This window comes from Vicugna pacos, chromosome 34, assembly GCF_048564905.1.
Source record: "Vicugna pacos chromosome 34, VicPac4, whole genome shotgun sequence".
Lineage (NCBI taxonomy): Eukaryota > Metazoa > Chordata > Mammalia > Artiodactyla > Camelidae > Vicugna > Vicugna pacos.
Genome location: NC_133020.1, coordinates 20,820,052 through 20,845,339, shown reverse-complemented (window position 1 = coordinate 20,845,339; position 25,288 = coordinate 20,820,052). Strand labels below are relative to the sequence as shown.

The 25,288-nt window shown below is 39.7% G+C and overlaps 1 protein-coding gene and 1 long non-coding RNA gene across 10 annotated transcripts in view; one reads left to right on the top strand and one right to left on the bottom strand.

The window, feature by feature from the left end:
• WNK1 (WNK lysine deficient protein kinase 1) overlaps positions 1 to 20,030 on the bottom strand; it is a 116,933-nt gene extending 96,903 nt beyond the window's left edge. For 5 of the 9 annotated variants that reach the window (XM_072954462.1, XM_072954463.1, XM_072954465.1 and 2 more), the window contains exon 1: positions 18,605 to 20,030. In XM_072954462.1, coding sequence (XP_072810563.1) covers positions 18,605 to 19,357 — 753 coding nt within the window. In that variant the 5' untranslated portion in view covers positions 19,358 to 20,030. The remainder of the gene's footprint in view (positions 1 to 18,604) is intronic. The other 4 variants (XM_072954467.1, XM_072954469.1, XM_072954468.1 and 1 more) reach the window with 1 other exon arrangement.
• Positions 20,031 to 21,028: 998 nt separating this feature from the next.
• Positions 21,029 to 24,825, top strand: LOC140691301 (uncharacterized). The gene is made up of 3 exons (XR_012066904.1): positions 21,029 to 21,304; positions 23,322 to 23,549; positions 24,490 to 24,825. It is a non-coding gene; the product is annotated as an uncharacterized lncRNA (long non-coding RNA).
• Positions 24,826 to 25,288: the final 463 nt, after the last annotated feature.

Sequence of the window (25,288 nt, the reverse complement as noted above, 5' to 3'; positions counted from 1 at the left end):
TTTTTTCCAGAGTAAACTGTAAAGCACCTTTAAAAAAAATGAAATAGTATATATGTTCATGTATGACTGAAAAATTGTGCTCTACACCGGAATTTGACACAACATTGTAAAATGATTATAAATCAATAAAAAAAATTTCAAAAAAATGAAATAGAAAATATAACTCATCACTAGTAGGTATTCTGTGAAACTTTGAATGGGCGTATGTGCTGGGTCATAATGTAAATATATTTCTTGGAATGGGGCTAAGTTTAAAAGATTGGAAAGCCACTGCAAAGTAGTCTATCTATCGCAAATCTATGATACATTTAGTAACTGGAAGTGTGTTGGGGGAAATCAAACTGAATCAAAGTAAAAATCCTCCTTTTTGGTTGTTCAAGAGGTAAGAAGCATATTTAAGCAATAGCCTGAAGCAGAAAGAATCCTTAAACAAATCTACCACTCCCTTTACCAGTAAGACAACGCAGTAACCCAAGGTCATTCTTCTGTAGTTAGCATTAGAACCAAGTTTCCCATTCTAATTCTCTCTGCACTCAATTAGGCTGCAGAAAGCCACTTTAAAAAACGTTATTAGCATTTAAGTGCTAATTCTGAATTTCCTATTTCAGTTTCCAATAACCAAAAGAAACTGCAGTTTAACACATGCAACCATTTCCTCAAGTACTATTCTACTAGATTAATGACCACACCAGCTCTCCCATTAAAAGCTTTTTTCCAGCTAGTTACTTGGTACTTAGCTTTTATGGCACTTTTCTTTTCCCATTATGCTCAACAGTGCATGCAACACACTAACTTTAGGAATGCAACACACTACTTTTGAAAGTGCATGGCCGGGGCCATAATATAAGTGAAATTTCCCCGAACTTCTATATTCAGTCCAAATTTTAGAAGCATAGTGCTACAAAATCTAATTAAATCAGACCATATATTTTTTGTAATCTGTGTACCCCTCACTCAGCATGAAACATTGTAAATATTTTAAGGTCTCATTCAGAACAATAAAACCTGGGTGAATATGCAAAATACTTCACTCCCATCTCCTGACAAATCTTCACCAATAGCTGAGTCAGTAAGAAAAGAGAAGCATCATGTAAGGATTCAAAGTCTAAACAAAGTGATCTCTCTATGAAGAGCAAGAAAGATTAAACATTGCAAGTTGGGGGGCAGATTATCACCACTTCACACTACAAGTAAAGATTAATTTCCACACCCTCTCTCCTAATATCCATAATTAAGTCATAATGTTATTGGCAAAGAACCTCCAAAAAAGATGCCTCAAAATACTTCTATAAAGAACATTAACTGTTCATTCTTAAACAAGCCTGTTAATGATTACCAACAAAATATCAGATTTAAAAAATTGCTAAACACTGGGAATGGGAGAGATATAAAGTTACTTCTGAGCCTTATGCTAAGTAGTCAAACCAGTGCAGTACCATAGAAATTTCAAACGAATGCAGGGAGGAAGAAATGGAAGCTGACTGAGGTGGTGTCCTGCGCGCGCACACACACACACACACACACACACAACATCAAATGCCAGATTAACAATTGAAAAATTACTGATTTGATCTTTGGGTCACATAAACTATTCATTTTAGTGTTCATAACAAGGTAATTATAAAGTTCGAAGACTACAACATTGTAAATTAACTATATTTCAATTTTTTTTTAATGGTTAAAAAAAAGTTTGAAGACAAACATGCTGTCTTTTAAAACAAGAATGAAAAGGAAAAAAATAGAAAGAAACAAGAATGACCTGAGCTCAACTCCCACGACTATAATCTGCTAGTTGTGATCCGGGCAAATTATTTAATCTCAGCCTCTTCACCAGTGAAATAGTGACTGATCTCTATCTGTCACAAGACTTAAATGAGAATGTATGTAAAACACAGCGTCTGGTCCATAAATAGTACCAAACCCCTACCCCTCTCAAGTCCTTTAAACACAAACACACACTTTGAACTTTTCATCAAACTTCTCATTAGACCCTAGAAGGAGTCACTAATGAAAACACAACTTGTCGTAGTAAGACAGAAATTTAAAGCAATCTGAATTAAAAACCATTCTATGTTATAAGAAACAGTATTATTTCATGTGTCATTTACACCTCATCACATTAAGTAACGTCTTATTTACTCTCTAAATACTAATAAAGAAAATAGAAATGCAGGAATAACCACTAATGTAACTGCAAAAGTGAAATTTGTAACACTGATGAGGAATCATACATTTGTTAAAAATCTGTTTCTGTATATATGAAGTTACAATGTGAATCTTAATACTATAAAATAAATATACCCATAAAACAAACCAATTTTTTAATATCAAGACCAGAAAAATAAGAAATTAACTTATTAACTTTGGAGGGAAGACTCACTGTAATTAAAAAAACAAAAAAACCCAGAATCAGTGAGAATACAAAAGAACTAGAAAATAAGCCACAGATTACAAAAAAAAATTTGCAAAAGATAAACAAATTACCCAAAATATATGATCTCTTAAAATTCAACAGTAAGAAAAAATCTGATTTTAAAATAGGCCAAAGACTTAAGAGACACCTCACCAAAGAGGATATACAGCTGGTAAACAAGCATCAAAAAACCCCACGTACATCATCAGAGAAATGCAAATTAAAACAATAATGAGCTACCACTATACATCTATGGCCAAAATCTGGATCACCAACACCACCAAATGCTGCCAAGGATGTGGAGCAACAGAAACTCTCATTCATTACTAGTGGGAATGCAAAATGGTACAGCCACTTTGCAAGACAGCTTAGCAGTTTCTTATCAATACAGTCCAGCAATCATACTACCTGGTATTTACCCAAAGGAGTCGAAAACTTATGTCCACACGAAAAACAGCACAGAGGTGTTCAGCAGCTTATTCATAATCGCCAAAACTTGGAAGCAACTTAGATGCCCTTTAGAGGTGAATGGATAAATAAACTGGTATACACAAACAATGGAATATTATTAAGCACTAAAAAGAAATGAGCTATCAAACCATGAAAAGACATAGAGGAATCTTAAATGCTATTACTAAGTGAAAGAAGCCAATCTGAAAAGGTTATGTGTACTGCATGATTCCAACTACATGACTGTCTAGGAAAAGGAAAACTATGAAGACAATAAAAAGATTAGTGGTTATCAGGGCTAAAGATGGGAGAGAGATGAATAAGCAGAGCAGAGATTTTTAGGCAGTGAAAAAATGCTGTGTCATAATAATGGATATGCAAAAATACTTTTATCCAGGCCCATAGAATGTACAACACCAAGACTGAACCCTAAAGAAAACTATGGATTTGGGATGATTATGATGTGCAGGTTCATCCTTGGTTTAAAAAAAAGTGCCATTCTGGTGAGTGATGTTGCTAACAGGGGAGGCTATGCATGTGTGGGGGCAAGTGGTATAATGATAAATCTCTTTACCTCTCTTTCATTTTTGCAGTAAACCTAAAACTTCTCTAAAGAAAATTAAGTCTCACGAAGAAAAAAGAGTATTATACTGTTGACACTCAATTCCCAGCACTAAAAAAGATTTACTGAAAATACAGTAACAATTTGATTTGGAGAATTTATGAAAATTGACTGAAAAAAAGCACTTGGAAATAAGCAAAATGTATCAAAAGACAAAAGAGAAAATATAATTTGTTATCAAGCATATGGGGACAAGTTCTAAATAAAATATGAAGCAATGAGAAAGTTTAAAGATAATGCTATCGATAAATGTGCAGTGAAATAGTAACTCACTTGAGTCACCATCTCTTTTGGAAAACAACCTTACAATGTGCAGAAAGTATTTAAATGTTCCTATTCTTAGAACCAACAATCCCATTTCTGAATTTAATACTAAGAAAACAGTTTTAAACACTGAAATCTGAGGTATTAATTTGTGTTTTGTTCACAAGGCAATAGTTAAATTCCTTTCCCTATTCCAAGCCTTTGAAGTCTCTAGCCTCAAGGTCTTTTGTTATTTTAGAACCAGCAATTAGAAGACAATCCCTTCAGCTGGCTTCTGTTTGAGACAGCCCAGGCCCAAAGCGAGCAACCAGAGAGGGAGGGAGACAGGAAGAAGAGGGAGTCTCAAGAGGTGGAAACTAGAGGGAAAGAAGGGGATTCGAAGATTCACGCAGACCCTCAACCCCAACTAGGAGGCGAGCGGATGGAGAGACAACGATGGCAAGAACTTTGTTTTCGAAATTCTGTGGAAGATTCTAACTTGGCCTTCAAAAGAAGCTTCCAGGCTTACAGAAATGAGCTTGTCAACGACAAGCAGTGTAGGAAGAAGACTAAAAAGCCCATTCCTGATAAGGCTCTGGACTGTATGAAGCTATCCAAGGACTGAGGGGAGGAGGAGTCGTACAAGGGAATAATGACCAGCTAAACTGGGTGAGGACACAACAGAGTAAATTTTTGTAAAATAGGAATATGGTATTTCATAGGTGCAACCTTAAAGAATGAGGCTCATGCCTACCGTAGTTATAATAAAAATACCTAACAACACTGCTGGCAAAGTATGGTGTTTTCACATAAGGAACTGTTTTAAAAGAATTTATACTAATTCTTATGTTATAATGAATTACAAAATTATCATAGTATAAAATTATACATACACACATACCTATGATCCCAGCAGAACATAAGTTCCATGAGGGCAGAGTTTTTCTGTTTACCAATAAGACAATACCTGGCACACACAGATGATCAATAAATATTTGCTGAATAAATACAAAGCCCATCTTGAGGAGCAGCGAGAAACAAAAGGAAAATACTCCAAAAAATGGTGTATCAGCATTGTCTTAGTAACGGAACTTTAGTGTAGTTATTTTGGTTCTATTTTTCCCTGTCTTCTAGGATGTCTCTGAGTATATTTAACTTCTATAATGGAAGGGAAAAAAAAACAATTAGAAAGCAGTTCACTTTAAATGCATTAAGAATTTCCTATATTTATTTTCAAAGTTTCTCTGTAGAGCTCTACAGCTGCTCCAGAGGAGGCTAAATTGAAAGTTCAGATAAAGGAAGCAGATTTAAGTTATCTTGAGTGGGTAGGAAGTAGAAAAAAGCACACTAAGGCTTTTTCCCCTGTAGTTTAGTCAATATACAAAACTAAACTTCCTCAAACAACTTCAGTGTACTATTATTATAGTCCCAAACACTCAGCTTCTACAAACTTCTCAATCACAGTAATTGCTATAAAATCAAACTACTGATTTAAAATATTCTGACCATGCCCAAAATCATGAGAGGCAGTGAATGAACTTTCTGTAAATCTCTCAACAAAGTCCGAAAGTGCAAAACATAATCAGCTTTGCAAGGTATCAACCATGACTTCTAAACTTCTGTTCAGAGTGATCAAATGCATCAAAGATCAGATTTCAAGATTTAGTTGTATAACTAAATGCATTTGTGGGCCAAACATTTTAATTGATTTTCTCTTATTGAGAATTAAAAAGAAATAATACATACTCTAAAATAGGAATTCAAGTGATGTACATACTAACTTAAGATCAAAATGTCAGTGCTGAAACGCATGTCACAACTTCATGTGCAGTCGTATAGAGTATCAAAAACAATTATAACAGTGCACACATGCTATCTTTTATCTAAATACTTACCAGTTTTTTAAATCTAAAATTTCAAATTTTAACATGAGAAATGCTTTTTTTCTAGGAGGTAAATCAGGCAAATTATACCACCTTACAGCATAATCACCACTGTAGAAGCACACACACCAATTAGGACTATAAACAGTGTTTGTCGGTTTTGCTCTAAAAACCTCAAATTTTTAAATGGGAAAATGCTTTTGTTATTCAGTAAAATGGGGAAAACTGTACCACCATACTGTATCACACACACAGAAATTATACTGTCACAAATGGTAACAATGCTTATCTCTGGATGAAGAGATACATTCTAAGTATTTTTTTCCTTTTTTCCTCTAAATTCATTAATTCTTATAATGAGAATGTATTACTTTTATAAATTTTTCTCTTAAAAATCTGTGTGTGATTAAGGATGGTTATAAAAACTATGGTGGAAATAAAAGAAGCTTGTAACTCAGATAACAGTCAAAATCAAATTAACATGTAGCTCTAAAAGATGACTATGAACAGGTTTTTATATAAAAGGAAAGCAGGCTTCTGTGGTCATTAAATTACCAAACAGTTTGAAAAGCACTGTCTTGGCATTTCAAATATTTTATAAGTTTATTAAAATAATGCAGTTAACTATATTTTCAATAATCTTTTCATCCTTATTTACTGTACAGGAACAACTAGCCAAAGAATTAACTATTTTGGAAAAACAATGCAAAGGAGTAGCTGAACAATAGAATAATGCCTCTTTTATAAGCAAAAAGATACCAAAAATTAATGTAACTTATTTCTTAATATCATTAAAACAGGAATATGGGTACTAAATTGGGAGACAAGTTTAAAAATCCACAATGGCTAGCAATGACTAAAGAATATAAATAAAGCAGCAGTTTACACATTCAATATACATATCCAAACATGCACTAGTAATTTATTTGAAATAGACTAAAGTCTTTACACCAAATTATTTCAAGATGTGCAGAAAAACTGACTTCTAATATTCTCTAGGCAACAACTAAAGTACTCAAAGAACAAGGCCATAAGAAATATTTGTGATACAGACATGCTGGTAAATAACAAGACGAGATAAAATTTTAAAGGACTAGATGCCAATTTTCATAATAATCAAGTATTAAAAGCACCACAAATCAAAAAGAAAAGACTTTTAAAACCCAAGTTTATATGCTCATCAACAACCAAAGAATTATGATTTGTAAAGGGTGCTGCGGAAAGAAACCACAAAAAGGAATGTGCTAAGATATGTTTTAAAAGGAAGTAGTAAACTTAATTTACTGCAGCATCAGCTCTCTTATAACACTGTAACAGAACAGTCAGTGTCAGTAGCAGCTAACAGAAATATGTGAACTATACATGCACTTTTAAATTTTCAGGTAGCCACATTAGAAAAGTACAAAGAAACAGATGAAATTAATAATACATCTATTTACCCAGTATATCCAAACATTATCATTCCAACATTTTTAATTGGATTGTTTTAACCTTAAAAAAATACTACGACTTCAAAATCAAATGCATCTTGTATACACAGCATGTGTCGTCAATCTGGATGCTAAATTTTCACCAGAAAAATCTTAGAAAACACTACATACTGAATTTAATACTAAGATTCATAGAAGTTACCTTAATTTTTAGGGAATGATTTTGAATTTGTGTGAGGGAAACACTCTCCTGGATAACTGCATAAATGGATATTCATTTATCCATGGATAAAATTCATGGCAGTTCATGTTACCTGTTTTCCTGTATGCCAGAAAAAAAGCTGTATCATATTCCCAAAAGCAGCAGCAGAAAGAATAAGAGGACAGCCAGTAAATTAACTTTAAAAGAGAGGAAGATGTCAGAGAGAGAAGGGATGGTAGACCTGCTGAAGTGAGAGGAGTGCCTGAGGGGATACAAGTCCAGGGGAGCTCAGAGGTCGGTGACTATGAATGCTTTTACTCTCAACACTGATACCAACTGCATGGTGGTTTTTCACACCATGGACAAATTCTTCAGTTCTCTGGTCACCAACTGGGTGTCCTACTGATTCAATTCATTCCCGACACTAACCACCTGGAGTTATTAGCACAGACCCCACAGCTTAAGGGCTCAGTCCCACAATACTGCCCCCACTTCAGATGTTAGCTGCAAGTCCCAGGCTGCCGCCTACACGTCTGATCAACAAGCTATAAATCAGGGGTTCCCATGACCCACTCCTCAAGTTTGACAATTTGCTGGAGTTGCTCACTAAACTCAGAAACAGCCAAATGGAAGAGATGCATAGGGCAAGGTATGGGAGGAGGGCCACAGAGCTTCCATGCTCTCCTTCTCGGATGCACCACCCTCCTAGCACCTTGAAGTGTTCATGAACATGGAAGCTCTCCAAACTCTGTTGTTTATGGGTTTTTTATGGAGGTTTGATTACACAGGCATAGTTGATCAAACCTATGGCCATTAGTGATTAGTTCAATCTCCAGCTCCTCTGACGTTCCCCCAGAGGTGGGGATGGGAAGAGGGCTGAAAGCTCAAACCCTATAATCATGCCTAGGTCTTTCTGGTGACCAGCCCCTATCCTGAAGTATCTAGGGGCCAGTCAAGAGTCACTTCATTAGAACAAAAGATACTCCTATCACTCTGGAAATTCCAAGGCATTTAGGAGGCGTGTTTCAGGAAGCAGGAGCAAAGATCACATATATATTTCTAGATTATGCCACTCTGTACATAATTTGGGATGATGAGAACCAGATTTGACACTCTCAGAGAACCAAAGTATACATATGCAGAAAGGGGGAAGCTAGAATGACCTCTATGTTGAATTAGAACTGGATGTGATTCTATGATGAACTCATGGCTTTCAATAGACAGATACAGATGTACACACACCCAGAGGCAAAAACACACATGCATACATATAAACACTCCCTAACTCTTTACTAAAACAGCCCCGGGAGCCATGTGCATACTTAACACTGAGATCCAATTTTCTGAATTCTGTTTTGCAATAAAAGAAACCAGACTCTTGGAGAAATGGCTGGTCCACAGCTGGGGTAGGGAAAGAATTAGATGAACCTGAAACATATTGTACAAAAAGATTATTATCAAAAAAGTATAAGGCCATGTTAGTAAAAAAAGATACAGAAGGCAGCTTCTGGCCAGATCTGGGACAACTGTCATGTTTGGAAGTACCTCAGAGTAAAAAGTTTGTTTTTGTTTTTTTTTTTAAGTATTACTATATCTATGCATCCCATGAAGAGGGAAAAAAGAGTAATGGAAAATGGCCAAGATTCTCAGCACAGAAATCAAAGCCATGATTTAGCCATAAAATGCTAACCAGCAAACATCACTATTCCTCTCCTCTCCACTTACATCCAAGAAAAAAAAAAAATCTGTAGAGACACAAAGAAACTACCGATACAAATGCAACACAGACAGCTTGTCCAGAAGTAAAATCTAAACTAGCTCCTCTACACAGCAAGGTACCTGGTTAGGCAGAACCAACATTTAAATTGAGAGTCTACTATTTAAAGATTGCTGGTGGCTTTTTTCTGTCCAAGCAAAAAAAGAGTGATGCACCTTGGGAATCATCTTCTTTGCTCTGGGAAGGACCACTGGAGTGGACCTTTTGTTTTCAATTGAAGCAAATTCTCTTGCCCAAAACAAAGGGTACACAACAAGCTCTATTTCTGACTTGATAAAAGCTATCCCTACCAGTAATATTAACTGTCCTGAGCTAAGATACAGCGTGTGGAAGAACGGAAAAGAAGGCCAAAAAGTCTTCTGGTAAGCAACTGAGACTCCAAGGCCTCTCCTTTTCAGTTTACTGTTAACAGAAATTCTGATTGACTCAAATGGCCTTGAAAGAGGTCCACTGGCAGGAAAATTTCCCCCATCTTGAACACACACTAACACAACTTACCTTGAAAGGAGAATTAAAGTCTAAACCTATGCCTACACATGAAAGAGGGAGGTGTGATTTGCACAGTGTGTAGCTAAAGCTGAAAACCCCTATAAATCCAGCTACTCTGACCACAACAGGAATATTTTTAAAAATCTGCCATGTTTTGAGGCACACCTTGTGTGCCTCAACTATGGATTCCTGCTGGTGTAGCAGTATGGGACTGTCTGACTTCAAAGGAACATTTCAACCTAAAGAACATCCAGGACTCCAGGCCCATGGGATGACAAGCTTGTTAGACTGCTGGCCGATACGTACGCACCTACCACTAACCCGCACACGTTAGGAGTGTTATTAAACTGTTTATACCAAGTCCTGCTACCGGGAGAAGAAAACTTCAATTATCTGGACATCTTACTGGAGATGAGGTAGCATCTTATGCCCATAACAATGCTGAATAAATTAAACATTCCAGAAGATTTCAAAACAAAATTATGTAATTAAGTGAGATTTCTATTTGGTGTTCATACAAACAAGAGAGCCAAATCCTTCTCAGTAAGATATATCATATGTCAAAGTAAACAGTGTAGAGAAGGAAAAAAAAGATTAAGATTTGAAAAAAAAAATCATGGGAAAAAATGAATTCATACTGCCACTATCAACAACTAAAGCTAACAGACTATAACCTCAATCTCCAAAGTAAACAAAACTGAAGTCCTATGGAAATTACCCTTATTCTGCTTCCTGGTGAGTCAAAAAATAGCACTGATACCTAACAATTTTAGGAATTTGTAAGTCCAATTAATTCTTATTAACAATGTAAAACTTGAAAATGAACAATCTGTACACAAAGAAATCGTCTAAAGACCATTGACCAAAACCCTACTAACACTATAACCAATCTGTCTCTAGTAGATGGAAATTTGATACACATAGATCACTAGAAATAACATTCCCTCTCCTTGAAGACTTAAGTCTAAAAAGAACATTCTGTATCGTAACCAAATGTAGCATGAATGTCAGACTACAGGAGAGAATCGGCACATCACTCTCAATGACTGAATATTCTGGAAACTAGTTGATAAATGGCATACGAAGTATGAAAACTTATTTGGATTGCATGTAACCATCCACAAAGAATAACCAAAACTAAAACAGTAACTGGCTTAAAATAGACTCTTACTATAGAGACTTAGTAGATACTGATGCAGAGAAAGCAGACAAAATACTGTATTTCAATGTTTCAACTTTTAAAGACCCTTCCACGCTCACATACATGTCATCCTTGATCACACATTCTACTTAGCCAAACTTTCTTGCCCCATATTTGTTCAAATTTGTCTAAAGAAATGGCCTACTGTCTCTACTTCTTAACCTCCCTCAGCCATTTTTTAAACCCACTGCAAATTTTCTACTCTTCCACAACTGTAAGATCACCAGATATCCAGAGCAAGTGTGACATAATGTTAATCTTTAATTCTGCATGTATATGGTGAGTTTGTAATATCTTCTGTACATCTTTTCCAAAAAAGGAGACATTATTATAAATAGAGAACACATTTGTAAGCATATAACTTCAGTTATAAAAGCACCACTGTATATTTTTTGTGGTGTGAACTATATCTCAGTAAACCTATTAAAAAAAAAAAAAAAAGGCATAACTCAACCCACGATCTAGATACAGCATGCTCCATCAGAACTTTCTGCCATGATGGAAATGCTCTATATGTGCTATCCAACATAGGAGCCACACATGGCTCTTGACCACCTGAAATTTGGTCAGTGCAACTGAAGAAGTAAACTTTAAATTTATTTCATTTTAATTAATTTAAATTTAAATAGCCACATAACACTTTATGGATAGTGAACTTTATTGGAAAGTGAATAGTGCCTAAATGGAGGATATTATCACAGACTGACATCTACTTATATGCTCCTTACTCAACCTCCCCTTCTCACCTAAGTAATCCTGAATGTTGTCGTTAATGACTTAATAGCCAAATGCAATTAACAATTTCAACAGCCTAACCTCTACACTTCTTTTCCACTCCTTCTACAATTCATTCTCCACAGTTACTACTATGCAAATTGGACTTTTCTGCCATACTCCTGTCTGGAAAATTTTATTCCCTTGATTATTACCATTCTCCTAGTGTTTATTTAGTCTAACCCCTGGTCTTTCTTTTTCTTTTGCCTACCCAGTAATTATTCCTATTTTGCCCTAGGCCTTTATTCTCCCCTGTCTCTTCCTCTCTTTCTCTCTCCATATATATTCTCTCCTAAGATGATTTCATTTATTCCCATTATTTCATCTATGACTAATACAGACATTTGGGAATCATTGGCCTCTATTTCTACCTCAGACCTGTTCTCTGAGCTTCAGTAAACCTGCAGGTTTAACTAGTATCTCAAAACTCCACATGTCAAATTGAGAACATCAATACCTATTCCCCTCTTAAAAAAGCAAAACCCCTACTCTTTCTTACTCCCTCCCTCAGCTGATAGTACCATCATCTATCCCACCCTCTTAACTATGCTTCATTTTTCCTCCAAACTCCGCTCAGCACTAAACCCTGCATACTTTATACACTAAATATTTAAAGAATCCACTTCTCTATTACTGCCCTAGTTCAGGCCCTAGGAATCTCATATCCATACATAAACTAAACTCTACCATCTCTAGAACTCCTGAAATCCATTCTCCAGAATTTCTGCTATGCAAATCTAACCAATTAACTTCTTTGCTTAAAATTCTTTAGTTACTCTCCACTGCCTACAGCTATTAGTGGGTGAAGGGTGTGTGGAAAGTTCAAAGAGCATGTAAATATGATAATGATGTCTAGGAACTCTTCAGCATGTTAAAGAGGCGATCTGTTACATTTTCCAAATTTACCTTAATCCACAGTGATCTACCAGTCCGAGTAAAGAGAGTATTCACACAGAGATAAATATATAGTCATCCCTCAATGTCTAAGGGGAACTGGTTCCAGGCATGCTCCCCAACCCCCACTCCATGGATACCCAAATCCACAGCTGCTCAAGTCCTTTTTATAAAATGGTGTATTTGTATACAACCTATACACCCTCCTGTATACTTTAAATCATCTCTAGATTACTTATAATACCTAATACAATGTACATTCTATAAAATAGCTATAAACATGACATAAATGCTATGTACACAGTTGCTGCAAGTGTGGCAAATTCAACTTCTGCTTTTTGGAACTTTCTCGAATTTTTTTCCTGAATATTTCCCATCTACAGTTGGTTGAATCTTTGGATGCAAAATCTGCAGATATGGAGGGCTGTTTATCATGTTATTTAGCTCAAAACTATTAGCCATGAAGATGATCCTAACATTATCCCAAACAATCTTTTTCCTTCTATCAACTAATAGAGAAAATGTGCACATCAATAATAATTTGATTCACTAATTTGTTTTCTTTCTCACTGCTTGGTTTATGTATTAGTTTGTGCTTGATTAACACAAGACTATTCACCAGGCACATATTGACAAAAAAAAAAAAAAAAACAGATCACCTGTCTCAAAAACTGAATCCTGCCTGCCCAACAGGCATCTACAGAATGTCTCTTTTTTACCTAACCTGAATATGACGATTATACCAAGTAGATTTCCAAATACGCTTTCTTAAATTATTCCTAAAGTCTTAAATTTCTTAAAATTTCTTAAATTCCTGAGAAAACTGTGCTTGTGAGAATCTGATGATTCTTTTCTAAAAATCACTAAGCACATTAATTTAGCATGTCACATTTAATATGTCAATCTTGCAATGCCAAGACTCAAGTCACATCAAAAACTAAATTCTTTATGAAAGCCCACCTGAAAAATCTAAATTAATATAAATTAAGGTAGAGATATTATCCAATCAATTAAGTCAACCACAATATCAAGCAACCTAATGTTTCTCCTATCTTTTTAAAACTACATATAAAATTATGTCTGCCACCTGTCAAAGGCACAATCCTCTTTCAAATAAAAACACTCTTAAGAAAAGTTTCTGGCAATTTCTCTTCAATTGGAAAAGCTGCTCCCCTTTGTCTTAATATTTAATAAAATTCCTAAGTTGACAGAATAAAAAGCTCCTAAAACCCAACTTTAAGAAGTTTAAAACATTCAATTTATAACAAGTGATAACTTATGGACTTCAAAATAGAATTTTTTAAAAGCATCACTATCCTTTTTATTATATTGTATATAACACCACATTTTTCAAAGTACCTTCAGGTGCTATTTCGGTTGCTCCTCAGCAATCTTGTGAAGTCAGTAAGACAGCTCACTAATCAGTGTTACACTAATAAACCAGTGTTACAGATTAAGTTCCTTACTCGGGGTCAGATAAGTGGGTAACACAGAACCCAAGAGTTGTGCCTTAAAGCTCATTTCCGTTATATAGCATTGTATTATGCCATAGTGAACTCTGCAAATACAAGATTGGAGAATCTGCTGTGGACCAAAGAAAGGCAAGGAATATGGATGAAACGACCCTGAGATCTACAACTATTCCTAACTAACATAAAAACATTATTTATTGAAGTATATTGAGCATCTACTTATATCTTCAAAGAGCTCAAAGACTAATGGAGTAGACAAAGAATGTAAACGATTTTTAATCAATTTGAAGAAAACTGTAAGTATGATCCTAAGAGAATGATCCTAGCAAATTCTAGAAACTAGTCATTGAAAACAGTTGGCATTTGGGAAAGTAACAGGTCATGAAATTAAAAAGTTAGGCAGAGGACAGAAAAAGAATCTGAAAGCACTGATGACACCATTTCAACTCAACATTTCTTCTGTAAGAATGGTAGCAACAGTAAGAGTTTTACTACATTTTTCAAGCATAAATGTAAACAAATCAAAATCTTCATCAGTAGCCTAAAAAAGATGTTGCATTATCACAGTTAATATTTATTTGCCAGGTCCTGTCCTAAATGTTTTTTATATATACTTATTCATTTAATCATCACAACACCTCTGTAAAATAGATACTCTTACTGCATTTCATTTCACATATAAGAAACTAGCACAAAAGTTACCCAAGGTGACACAATCATTAGATGAGCCAGGATCTGAATTGAAAGGCAGGCATTTTAGTTCTTAATCACTGTGTTATACTGAAGAAAAATAGTGCCAATCTAAATTCAGGTCATGCGAAGTCTCACCTATTCCTGCACACTTGGTTGGTCCTTGAAAAGAAAAAAAAAAGCAAGATGCTATAAATAAGTAAATATAAAGAACTGGTACAGCAAAGCCTAATAACTAATTATTATCAATTTTTTCACACTACACTAACATTTTCAGAAATTATAATTTGAACATAATCACTGTTACTGCTTTTATAGCTTTATCTAAAAAATTTAGAAGCAACCAGAAAACATAAATAACAGGTTTGGGATGATTACTGAAAACGAGAGCCAGTTTTAGTTGAATGTTTCCACAGGCATTAACTAGGATGACTTTCAGATGACCAGGATCTTGCACTAGAAGATGAATGTCAAGAAATGAACTCAAGTCACCTGGCAACAATAGATTCCCAATTTGTTTTACACAAAAACAACCTCTTTCCAAGTTCTTACACTAGAAACAACTGTGATACTAAAGGTCAAAGAAAGGTAAATAAGAGAAAAGAAAAACATTTAAGACTAAGTAAGAGCTAATTATGTCATTAAAAATCAACCTAATTCTCAATTCCTGTACCACAAAGGTTACTTTTTAGAGAAATCTACATATATTTCAGCCGCTCTTCCCCCACCCCTTCCTCTGACATTAACAGAGGTGTTGGGGATTGAACCCAGAACTTCGTGCACACCAACCAAGTGCTCTACCACTGAGCTATACCCCAACCCTACATATATTTTAAATCAAATCTTACCTGGCCAAAAGTATCCTGTGTTTATGTCTAATCTGCCCTGTTTAGAAGGGACAAAGGATTATTTTAAACAAGACACCAATCATTCTTTAACTTGCACAGCAGCTACCCTTGACCCATACTCCAAATCAGTGACCCTGAGAATTTAAAAACAAACAGGAAAACTCTGAAGACTATTCCCTGAAATTTAGTTCCTGAGACTGAAAGTTACTGCAGATTCCTAAAAAACAAGGAATATGGCACAAATTTAAAAAGTAAAGATATATATATACAAAATAAACAAGGACCAACTGTATGGCACAAGGAACTATATAGTCAATATCTTATAATAACCTATAATGGAAAAATAATATATATGTATAATTGAGTCACTTTGCTGTGCACCTGAAACTAACATTGTAAATCAACTATACTTCAATAAAAGTAAATTTAAAAATGAAAAACCACACAAAAAAAAGTAAAGATAAAAAAAATCCACAATATTCAAGTAGGAAGATACAGTTCAATGACACATTTTAAGAACTACAGCAATGAAATAAATTATGGTTTCTTAATCACAGAACCACATCCAATTTCTTCAGCATTCATAAACTTTTCATATAACATTAGTATCATATACTCATGAAGAGACATGAGCTTTAACTTACTAAAAGTCAGAGAAAAGCAGGCTCTATTTTGGAGCTCAGACAAAATTTATGATTTGACCTCCCCTTTCAGGTAGATCTGGAAACAATCTCATCAATATATCAAATGAACTCAGTACTTGGATACAGCATGGGAAGAAAAGTGCTTAAAATAAATAAATCATTCTTGAAACTGTGTACAATTATATGTTTTCTTAAAGCAAGTTATACTATGTTTCTTTAAAAAAAAAAATCCCTCCCTAAAAAGGCAATGTGAACTCTTCAAAGCCCAGCAGTAACATTTTCTGACCAAGGAAATAGAGAAGTCAGATTAAGGCACATCACTTGCCCAATAAAACCAGATAAAAAAAAAAAATCTGCATTTTTTTAATTTTTTTTTATTGAGTTATAGTCAGTTTACAATGTGTCAATTTCTGGTGTACAGCACAATTCTTCAGTCATACACGAAAATACATATATTTATTTTCATATTCTTTTTCACCGTGAGCTACAAGATACTGAATATTATTTGCCTGTGCTATACAAGAAATCTGCATCTTAAAAACTCAGTTATCACTGAAAATCCTGTGCTATCAAAATATTACCTACATATTAAGAATCAATACTTATTTTAATAGATAACTATGCATATTGTGACTCTAAAAATAAGCCTAACGGAAACAAGTCTGACTTATGTACCACACTTACCCATTCTTCATCCCAAAAAGGTGAGGTGATAAAATCAATACCCAAATCAAGTCTGGAACTTGCCATGGCTACAGGATCGAATTTCTCCAGAAATACAACAGTAAATTCCGCACCAAAACAAACATTACATCCTGAGAAGTCTTAAACGTTAAATTATTGAAACTAACAAAATTAATCCATAAAGTGTTCAACATTTACTTGAGTCCAGGCTTAAGAGCATGGTAACTAATCAAGAAAAAAATGTTAAAAAGCACCTATTCAAATATGAAACTACAGCAGAATACAATCCAGCATCAGTAGCAATAGGCATCCTAGATACAAAAAAAAAAAGTCTGCCAGTAAACTAAGTTTGCCTGTAAACCAAAAGGAATCAGATCTAAGTTTTTGAGAATGAGCAATAGAAATAAAGTTAGTTTCACAATTTAAAAAGTCTGCCACCTTTCCAACTCTAAAACACTATAAAATTGAGTGGTTTTTATTTCACAGCACCTTAGACCTTCTCTATCACCAACTACAACTTGAGAAATTAAGTTCCTGGAGAAGGGTATAGCTCAAGTGGTAGACCACATGCTTAGCATGCACAAGGTCTTGGGTTCAATTCCCAGTACCACCACTAAAAATAAACCTCATTACCTACCCCCACTCCCTCAAAAAACCTATAAAATAAATTAATTTTTAAAAAGAAATTAAGTTCCTAAAAACTTGCCAGTTTTTATTTCCTTCCACATATTAATTTCCCTTCATTTGATATGGCCTTCATCATTTGGAAGGTGACATTCAAAGGGTTAACATGTTAGTTCACGGATAATAGATAAATTCCTAGATCATTCAGTTACTTTCATACCCTATTTCAGCTTGATCCATTTTCTTGGCAAGAAGAATATGGAAAACGGCATTTTTCATGTATAACGTAGGTGGCTTTTCCATTCACTGTAACTCTGCTTCTTCCAACAACCTATGCACGTTTACTTCCTGATGAGGAAAACATTCAATCAAGCAGCTACAGGTCAAGCAACAAGTAGCCCAAACCAGCTATTCAAACCTAGAATATGCTTGTCAACCAGAATGACACACCATTATTTACACCTAGAGAGGCTGAAAAGGAAGCCGTGACTCCTTTGGACTCTTGGGAAAGTTTAGCTTAAAAACCTTTTACAAGATTACAACAATGATAACGACATTACAACTGTCAAAGCACACATACAATTTTACATGGGTTCCTGTACTATTTACATCATTACTGAAAACATACTAGTTTCAATTAACAATGTTAAATCACTGCTAGTGACCAGAAGGCTTAAGCATCATTAGGTGAAACAATATCACTTACGGTGCCTTTCTAGTCCCAAAGTATTTATCCAAAGAAGCAAGCTTTTTTAAAAAGTTTATGAGCTACCTGTGCAACCACCAACTAAGACACATCCAAAGGAAGGTCGTCCATGCACAAAGTCGTTCCTAATTTAAAAGGACAGCCTGATTTCAGAGATGGGAACACTCACCCAAAGCACCTGCAGCTCATCACTGCAGACCCTCTGATGAGCACAAGGCAGGAAGACCCTACTTCCCCAACTCAAAAACTTCCCACTAATTCCAAGTTTCCTGCCAGACACTAAAACAACGAGTAGGCAATGCGTCTGTACCAGGATGACTTTCACCACTCCTTCCCTAGTAGCAAATCTCCCTGGCTGCCAATACTAACTCTTAATCCTATCCAAACACCTATGTGCAAGCCCCAAATTCTGGCTTGCATCTTTCAGAAGTTGGCCTCCCGCAACTCGGAAAGAACAGTTTAAGAAAAACACGTAAAGGGTGAACTCAGTAAACTGGCCGAAGCAAGCCAAATTTGGGATCCAAAGCACCGTGAAATAAAGAAGGAGGTGGGATATACCTGCAGTTCACACCAGGCGACCTCCACGGTGGTTTCGGTGTCCAGACCCTTGTAAACCGTCTTAAAGGAGCCCCTGCCGATTTCGATGTCAAACTTGAGGAAGCGGCCATCATTGGACATTCCCACGGCCTTGGTCTCCAGCTCCTCGATGTCATCCTGCTGCTGGCTCCGTTCCTCCTGGGGCTCCTTGGCGCTGCCGCCGCCGCTGCCACTTCTGGCCGACGGGGGCTCCTCCTTGCTCCCCGCGTGGCTGGGCTGGGCAACCTGGCGGTCTCTGCCGACGAGGCCGGGGGCCGAGGCGGCAGCCGGGCCCGCGGCGGCAGGTTCTCCGGGGACGGCGGCGGCGGGCGGCTGCCGGGCCACTGGGGCGACGGCGGCGGTCAGGGTCTCCTCGCGGTGCGGCTCTGGGGGGCTCCTCTGCGGGACCGCGGCGGCGGCGCTGGGCTGGGGGAGCGGGAGGGGGAGGCCGGGCAGCTCCAGCGCCGTGGCGTTGGAGTCGCAGATGACGCTGCGGCGGAAGAAGCGGTGCTCCGTGGTGGTGGTCGCGGCCGCCCCTCGGCTGTCCTTGTCCATGGTGTGGCGGCGACGCCGGTACTCCTCCGTCCTGCCGGCTCCGCCGTCCGCCGCCGCGGCGCCCAGTTTCTCCCCCACCGAGGAGTCCGAGCTGGAGCCATTCTTGGGGAGAGGCGCCGGCGGCGAGAGGAACACCGAGCCCGGGGCGCTGCTCTGCTGGTCGGCGGCGCCGCCAGACATGGTGGGAGCGGGAGCGAGGCGGGCGGCTCGATTCACGGAAGGAGGGGGCCGGCCCGGGGCGGCGAGGCTGCGGGCCGACGGCCCCTCACTCGGCACTGACGCGGCGGCCCGAGCGGGAGGCGGGACACCGGGCCCGGCTGCGGCGGCCGCTGCGGCTCTCGAGGCGGGCTGGTCGGGGGAGGCGGCGGGGCGGAGGCACAGGGGCTGGCGCCTCACGGCCCGCACCCATCGTGCGGCGAGCGGCGGCCGGGCGGGCTGCAGCGGCGGGGCCGCGCACTCATCGGGGCGGCGCGCAGCCGGCTCCGAGTCCGGGCGGGCTGGGCCCTGAGGGCGGCGGCGGTGGCGGCCCGCGGACCCCGAGCGGGGGCGGCTGAGGCGCAGAGGCAGGGGAGGCCGCGTCGGGGCTCGCGGCCAGGCGGGCGGCCGCTCCTCCTCCCCGCCCAGCTGGACGGCCTCACAGGCCGCCCATCGCCCGACGCGGAGGGAGGGCCCGAGCCCGCTGCTCCTCCGGGACGAGGAGGGCCGGAAGAAGGAAGGACAGTCACTCCGTCAGGCACCTTCTGTCACGGAGACCGGTGCGGAGAGGCTGAGGGAGAATAGCCGCGTCCGCCGAGGAAACTCCGCGCTAAATGGCGCCGGGCGTCTGAAGCCTCCACTCGGCGCGCTCGGGCCCCGCCCCCCGCCGCCGGAACGCCCCGCCCCCATCCCGCTCGCGGGGCTCTTGCGCAGGCGTGCCGGCCCCGAGGTCCCCTGGGACCTGTAGTTGACGCGGTGGGGAATGAAAGGAACGAGGGAGGCAAGCGCCTACGACTCCCGTGACGCCTTGCGGCGGCTCCGCCTGCCGCCTGACGGGAGCTGTAGTTCGCTTTGAAACCGCCCCTTCTGGAAGGCGGATGGGAGCGTCCCCCGTGGGTTGCTGAGCCCCATCCTTCAGTGGGCGCCAGCTAGGGCAAGCATGACTTAGGCATTAGTTGTGGAAGAGGGAAGAGAGAAGAAAAGGAGAGGGAGGCAGGGCGGCAGGAGAGGCTCCCATCATGCTCTGCTTAGGCGAGAGCGAGCTGGTCGGGTCGCCGAGGATGAAAAACGGGCTGCGGCGGTGCGAGCCGGGGCTGGGCGCGGGGCCGGGGAGCTGGACCCTCTCCTCGGGCGGGGGACTCTGCAGAAAGCTGGTTGGGGGCTGGGGCAGGCGGCTGTGCGCCTCCCTGCCAGAGCACTCGAGGACGAGCCGCCCTGCTGCAGTCGGGGTCACGCGAGCCCTGCGGGAAGCGCGGACGGTGCGGGGAGGCGTGGGTTCAAGGAAAGACGAGGTCTGCGTGTCTTTGTGTCTTTTACCGCAAACAGAGCTGAGCTCACTTGGGTGCAACTTAGTGTCCGCCTTTCTTCTGCCTGGGGCTTTAGTAAAACGGCCCCCTCTTCCCCTAGAGGGGCCTGAGGGTACGCCTGTAATTTACATCGCAGCTTCGGACCAGGAGGAAATCTGCAGACCTGCGGCTTTCTCGGAAGCATCCTTGGGCTCCCCGGACCCCTTCCTTGCTCCTCGCAGCTACTCAAGATGGTGCAAGTGACGAGCACCAGGGGGCACCCGACGGAGGAGGAAGCCAGACCCGGAGCCAGAGGGTAGTTGAAAGGCTAAGCCCAACGGTACGAGCGGGAAGGCTTAAACGTGCGCAACCGCACGGAGCGTGCTCGCCCCGGCCCCCGCCGGCGCCCGCTGCGGACCCGCTCGGGACCCGCTCCGGAGCGCCCGGCCCGCCCGGCCGCTCTGGGAGAGCAGCGGTTGGAAGCAGCGGGACCGAAGATTCGTTAGCGCATTTCTTTAGGAAATGCCCAAGCCTAGACGATGAGCTGCACTTGGTGAAGTCTGACTACAATCCATAGCAATCTATCTGATACGTAGAACAGTTGCACTATTTTTCACTATCTTGTTATCAAAAGCTACATTTTGAGGTATACAGAAAGTTTTTTTTTTTAAACCAACGGTTTTGGGGTTCCATGAAGCTAGCAGATTATGAACATTTTAAAATAGGAATTCAGAAGGGGCATCTGGAGTCCTAAATTATTAGTTCCATTGTTCTAGAAAATACACCCTTCACTTAACTTGCTGTGGTAATGGCAAATATCATTATGGTATATGCCATTAGTGGTTTGACTCCAACCATAAGGTTAATGAGAAGCAAGGGGAGAAATGACTAACGTATATTTGCATTGTACTTCTTGAGGCAGCTTCTTAGAACTTGGGCAATTGTTGCTTTGCTAGAAAAAATAGCCTACTTTTAAACATGAGCGAGGTCAGTTTAAAAAGTTTGGGCACCATAAAAAATGATACTTCTATGTTAACAGTCATTAAAAGCCTTTATTATTACCTATTCCTGCCTACCAGACCCTGAACCTTTGGCCACACTGCATTGAACACAAATCCCTTGACGACGACCATGACCTATTGACATGCGATTTCAGTCAGGAACAACTAAATTCATTGTAAATAATTTAATTAACTGTTGGCTTAAAACCACGTTTGCCCACATGACAGCTTTTCCTACCTGTGTAATGTTAGCTTCATTAGGAAAACAGGTACGACTCTGAGTGTAACCAGGTGTACAGTGTTTAGATTTAAAGATTAAACTGCTTGTGAATGTTTTACTACAGACACTTGTTCGGCTCTTTTTAATACTACTTTGAATTGATGATTGAAAATATCAATGCTATTTTCTATTAATTCATTACTATTCCATCTCTAATCCGTGTTTTCCTTTCTCTGCCATTTCAATGATCAAGAATTGACCTCTAACCTATATAAAACATCAAGTGATGTAAGGGGAAGTAACAAAGGACCCGGGACACAATGGATGCACTAGGCTCAGAGATTTGATTTCCTAATGGGTGGGTCCATGAGAAGAATACAAGTATTTAATTTTTTTGCACCATGTTCTTTATCCACTTTAGCCCCTGTTCATTTTTCACGTTGATTCATGTTTCTTTCTAGTTCCTATCTATCCACGTTTTATGTTTACACAGTCCTCACCATTGGTAACTGGCGAACCATGAAAGCCAGAGACAGCTTGGATTTAGACAGTGGCTGAACACACAGGATATATCTTATTTTGTATGTGGCATAATTCATAAGGTAGCTTCCTGAAGGGCAGAGAAAACAAAACCTATCTTGAGAGCATTTCTCTTTTTTTTTTTTGTCCCCTTCCCCGCATTTCTCCAAAACTAAGGCAAAATCCTTCTGAGGACTTTACGTACTGCCCCGTGAACCATAGGCTTTCCCGCCGGGCTGGTGGGAAGGCACTACTCAGGCTCTGTATGAGTTCTAGTGACCACTCCACGACATTTCCAGGCAGTTCCTTCCCTGCCCTTGAACAGTTCCCCCGGGTGCTGTGCTGGTGAGAGCTCCACTGGCCACATGAGGGGGCCCCTGAAGGGCTCTAGACTTCTGCTGCTGTTGTCCCCATCCTCTCTCTGCAGCTCTTTCCCGTCTGGAATCCTTCCTTGAGAACTCTAGGCGTCTTAGTCTCCCTGCTTCCTCTCCCCGCCTCAGGGACCCTGCCCGGCTCCACCCAGATGCCACCTTTCCAGGACACCCTCTGGAAATTCTCCCAAGGCAGTCGGCTGGCAAACAATACGACGTTACCTCATTTGTTTCCTGTCTGATCAGGCCTGATGTCCGATACCTGGAAAATGGTTATTTTAAAAAAGTATTCTGTCTAAATTGTTTTTAGTTATTTCTGGTGGGAGGGTAAATTTGGCCCTTTTACTCCATCTGGACAGGAAGTGCAAGCTCAAGGTAAGTTTAGCAAAAAAGTTAGAATTAATTGGTTCCCACAATCCAGCCACAGAAAGGAAGAACGTACACTGGCCTTCAAGTTGACTGGGTTTATTGACTCAAGTTACACCAGAATACTTTGTTTCTTCCTCTGTCTGTCCGTCTCATTTCTACTTCTGCCTTTTGGCCGAATTCTAGTGTTGGTCCGAGCCACTGTCAGATCTAGAGACCAGCCTCATAGCCAGCTTGCCAAGGTCGAAGAGAGAACTCCCTTTCCATCTCCAACTTAGATAACTCGGCGGAATCAGTGGCTTGACTTGGATATATCTCGTGTCCCTGTACCAACCACTAAGCCCTGGAGGGCACACTACAAAGACTGACCCAACAAACAACCCGAAATACATACCATCTACCGTGTTCACACAGGTTTGGATATTTGTGTTTCTTGGAATAGCTTCCTATAAATTGCTGTGTCAAAGGTTTAGACAAAGCCTTTTTCATACCGTCAACTTTTCCACCAAAAAGTTTATACCACTTCACCTTCCCACCAACAGTATGTATTTGGCATATTTCCCCTCAGCATTATCAACACCAGGTATTTTTTTTTTCACTGCTGCAAAGCTGGCAGGTGAAAATGGTATTTCACTGTTATTTTAATTTGCAATTCCTTGACTAGTCCTGACATCAGCTATTTTTCATAGACATTCATTCGTACAGTGGATATTTACTGAGTGCCAACTATGTAACAGGCACTAGTCTCAACACCGAAGGTTTATTAGCCTTTTGTATTTTTTATTTTGTGACTTTCCTATCATTTGGTCATTTTTTCTCCTGAGGCATTTGTCTTTTTCTTACTGATCTGTGAGAATTTCTTATATACAAGTGGCATTGACTCTGTCACATATGCAGCAGTATTTTAAAATTTAAGTCCTCCGTCTTTAATTTTGTCTTTTATAATATTTTGATGTACAACTTTCTAATATGTTTCTGTCAGGCTTTAGATTCCTGCCCTCAATACTTACACAGTTGTCTCACATTAAGCTGGTCCCATTTGGCACATGAGCCAGTTTCTGTTTGAGATTCACCGAGTCACCTGTAAAAATCAGCTCTGGGCACGTGCCTCTTCTGGAACATAATCTACTCTTACTTCTTGTAAGACTCCTGGGCCACAGGCAGAGATTCAACACACAGTTTCTCCCAAAAGACTAATTAAAAGAGGGCAGACTTCTGCGGTGTTTACCAAGTCCATCACAGGCTTGGGTAGCAAACAGATATTCTGGTTGATGATATCTGATTATCAACTGAAGAAAATCTGTGAATAAGGAGACTAATTAGTCAAATAACAACACGTTTGTTTTTCCTTTAGGACCTTTTAAATTTTGATTTGCTCTGATCTGACAGCTGACTCATTTCCTAGTGGTCCCAGGGAGAAAGGCAAGACAATGGCTCCCACAAGTGTAGACATGCAGGAGCTGCTTCTCTCACGCAGACTTGTTCATCTGGACCAAATACCCTGCGTACTCAGGAAAAGTGGCAGACCGAAGCATGAAGACTGTGGCTTCTCGGCTATGTTAGAAGGGGCCTTCTGGGCTTTGTGGGCAGTGTCCTAGCCCCAAAAAGAATTTTTTTATAATGTGTAAAATACACAAAACTTTCCTGCCATCTTTTGCTTGTCAAAAGTGTTGTCCAATAGAACTTTCTGCAATGATAGAAATGTTCTAGATCTGCTTTGTTCAAGGTGGTCGCTATTGTGTCGCTATTGAGCTCTTGAAATATGGCTAGTAAGGCTGAGAAGATATAGTTTTAAATTTCTATTAAATTTTTATTAATTTAAGTTTAGATAGCCACATGTGTAGGGTTACCAGATTTAGCAACTAAAACAAAAAGCCTTCCCACGGAATTTTTAATCTCAGATAAGCAACAGATAATTTTGTAGTTTAAATATATCCCAAATATTGCAAGGGACACATTTAAACTACAAATTTTTTCTTTTTTTTATCTGAAATTCAAACTTAACTGGGTGTCCTATATTTTATCTAGCAACCTTATTCATGTGGCTAGTGGCAACCATATTGGACAGCACAGATGTAAAAGGAGTATCCTATTTCTCACAAAGTTCTTCAGAGTTACTCAAAGACACCTGTAGGACTAAATCAAGGAGGAAG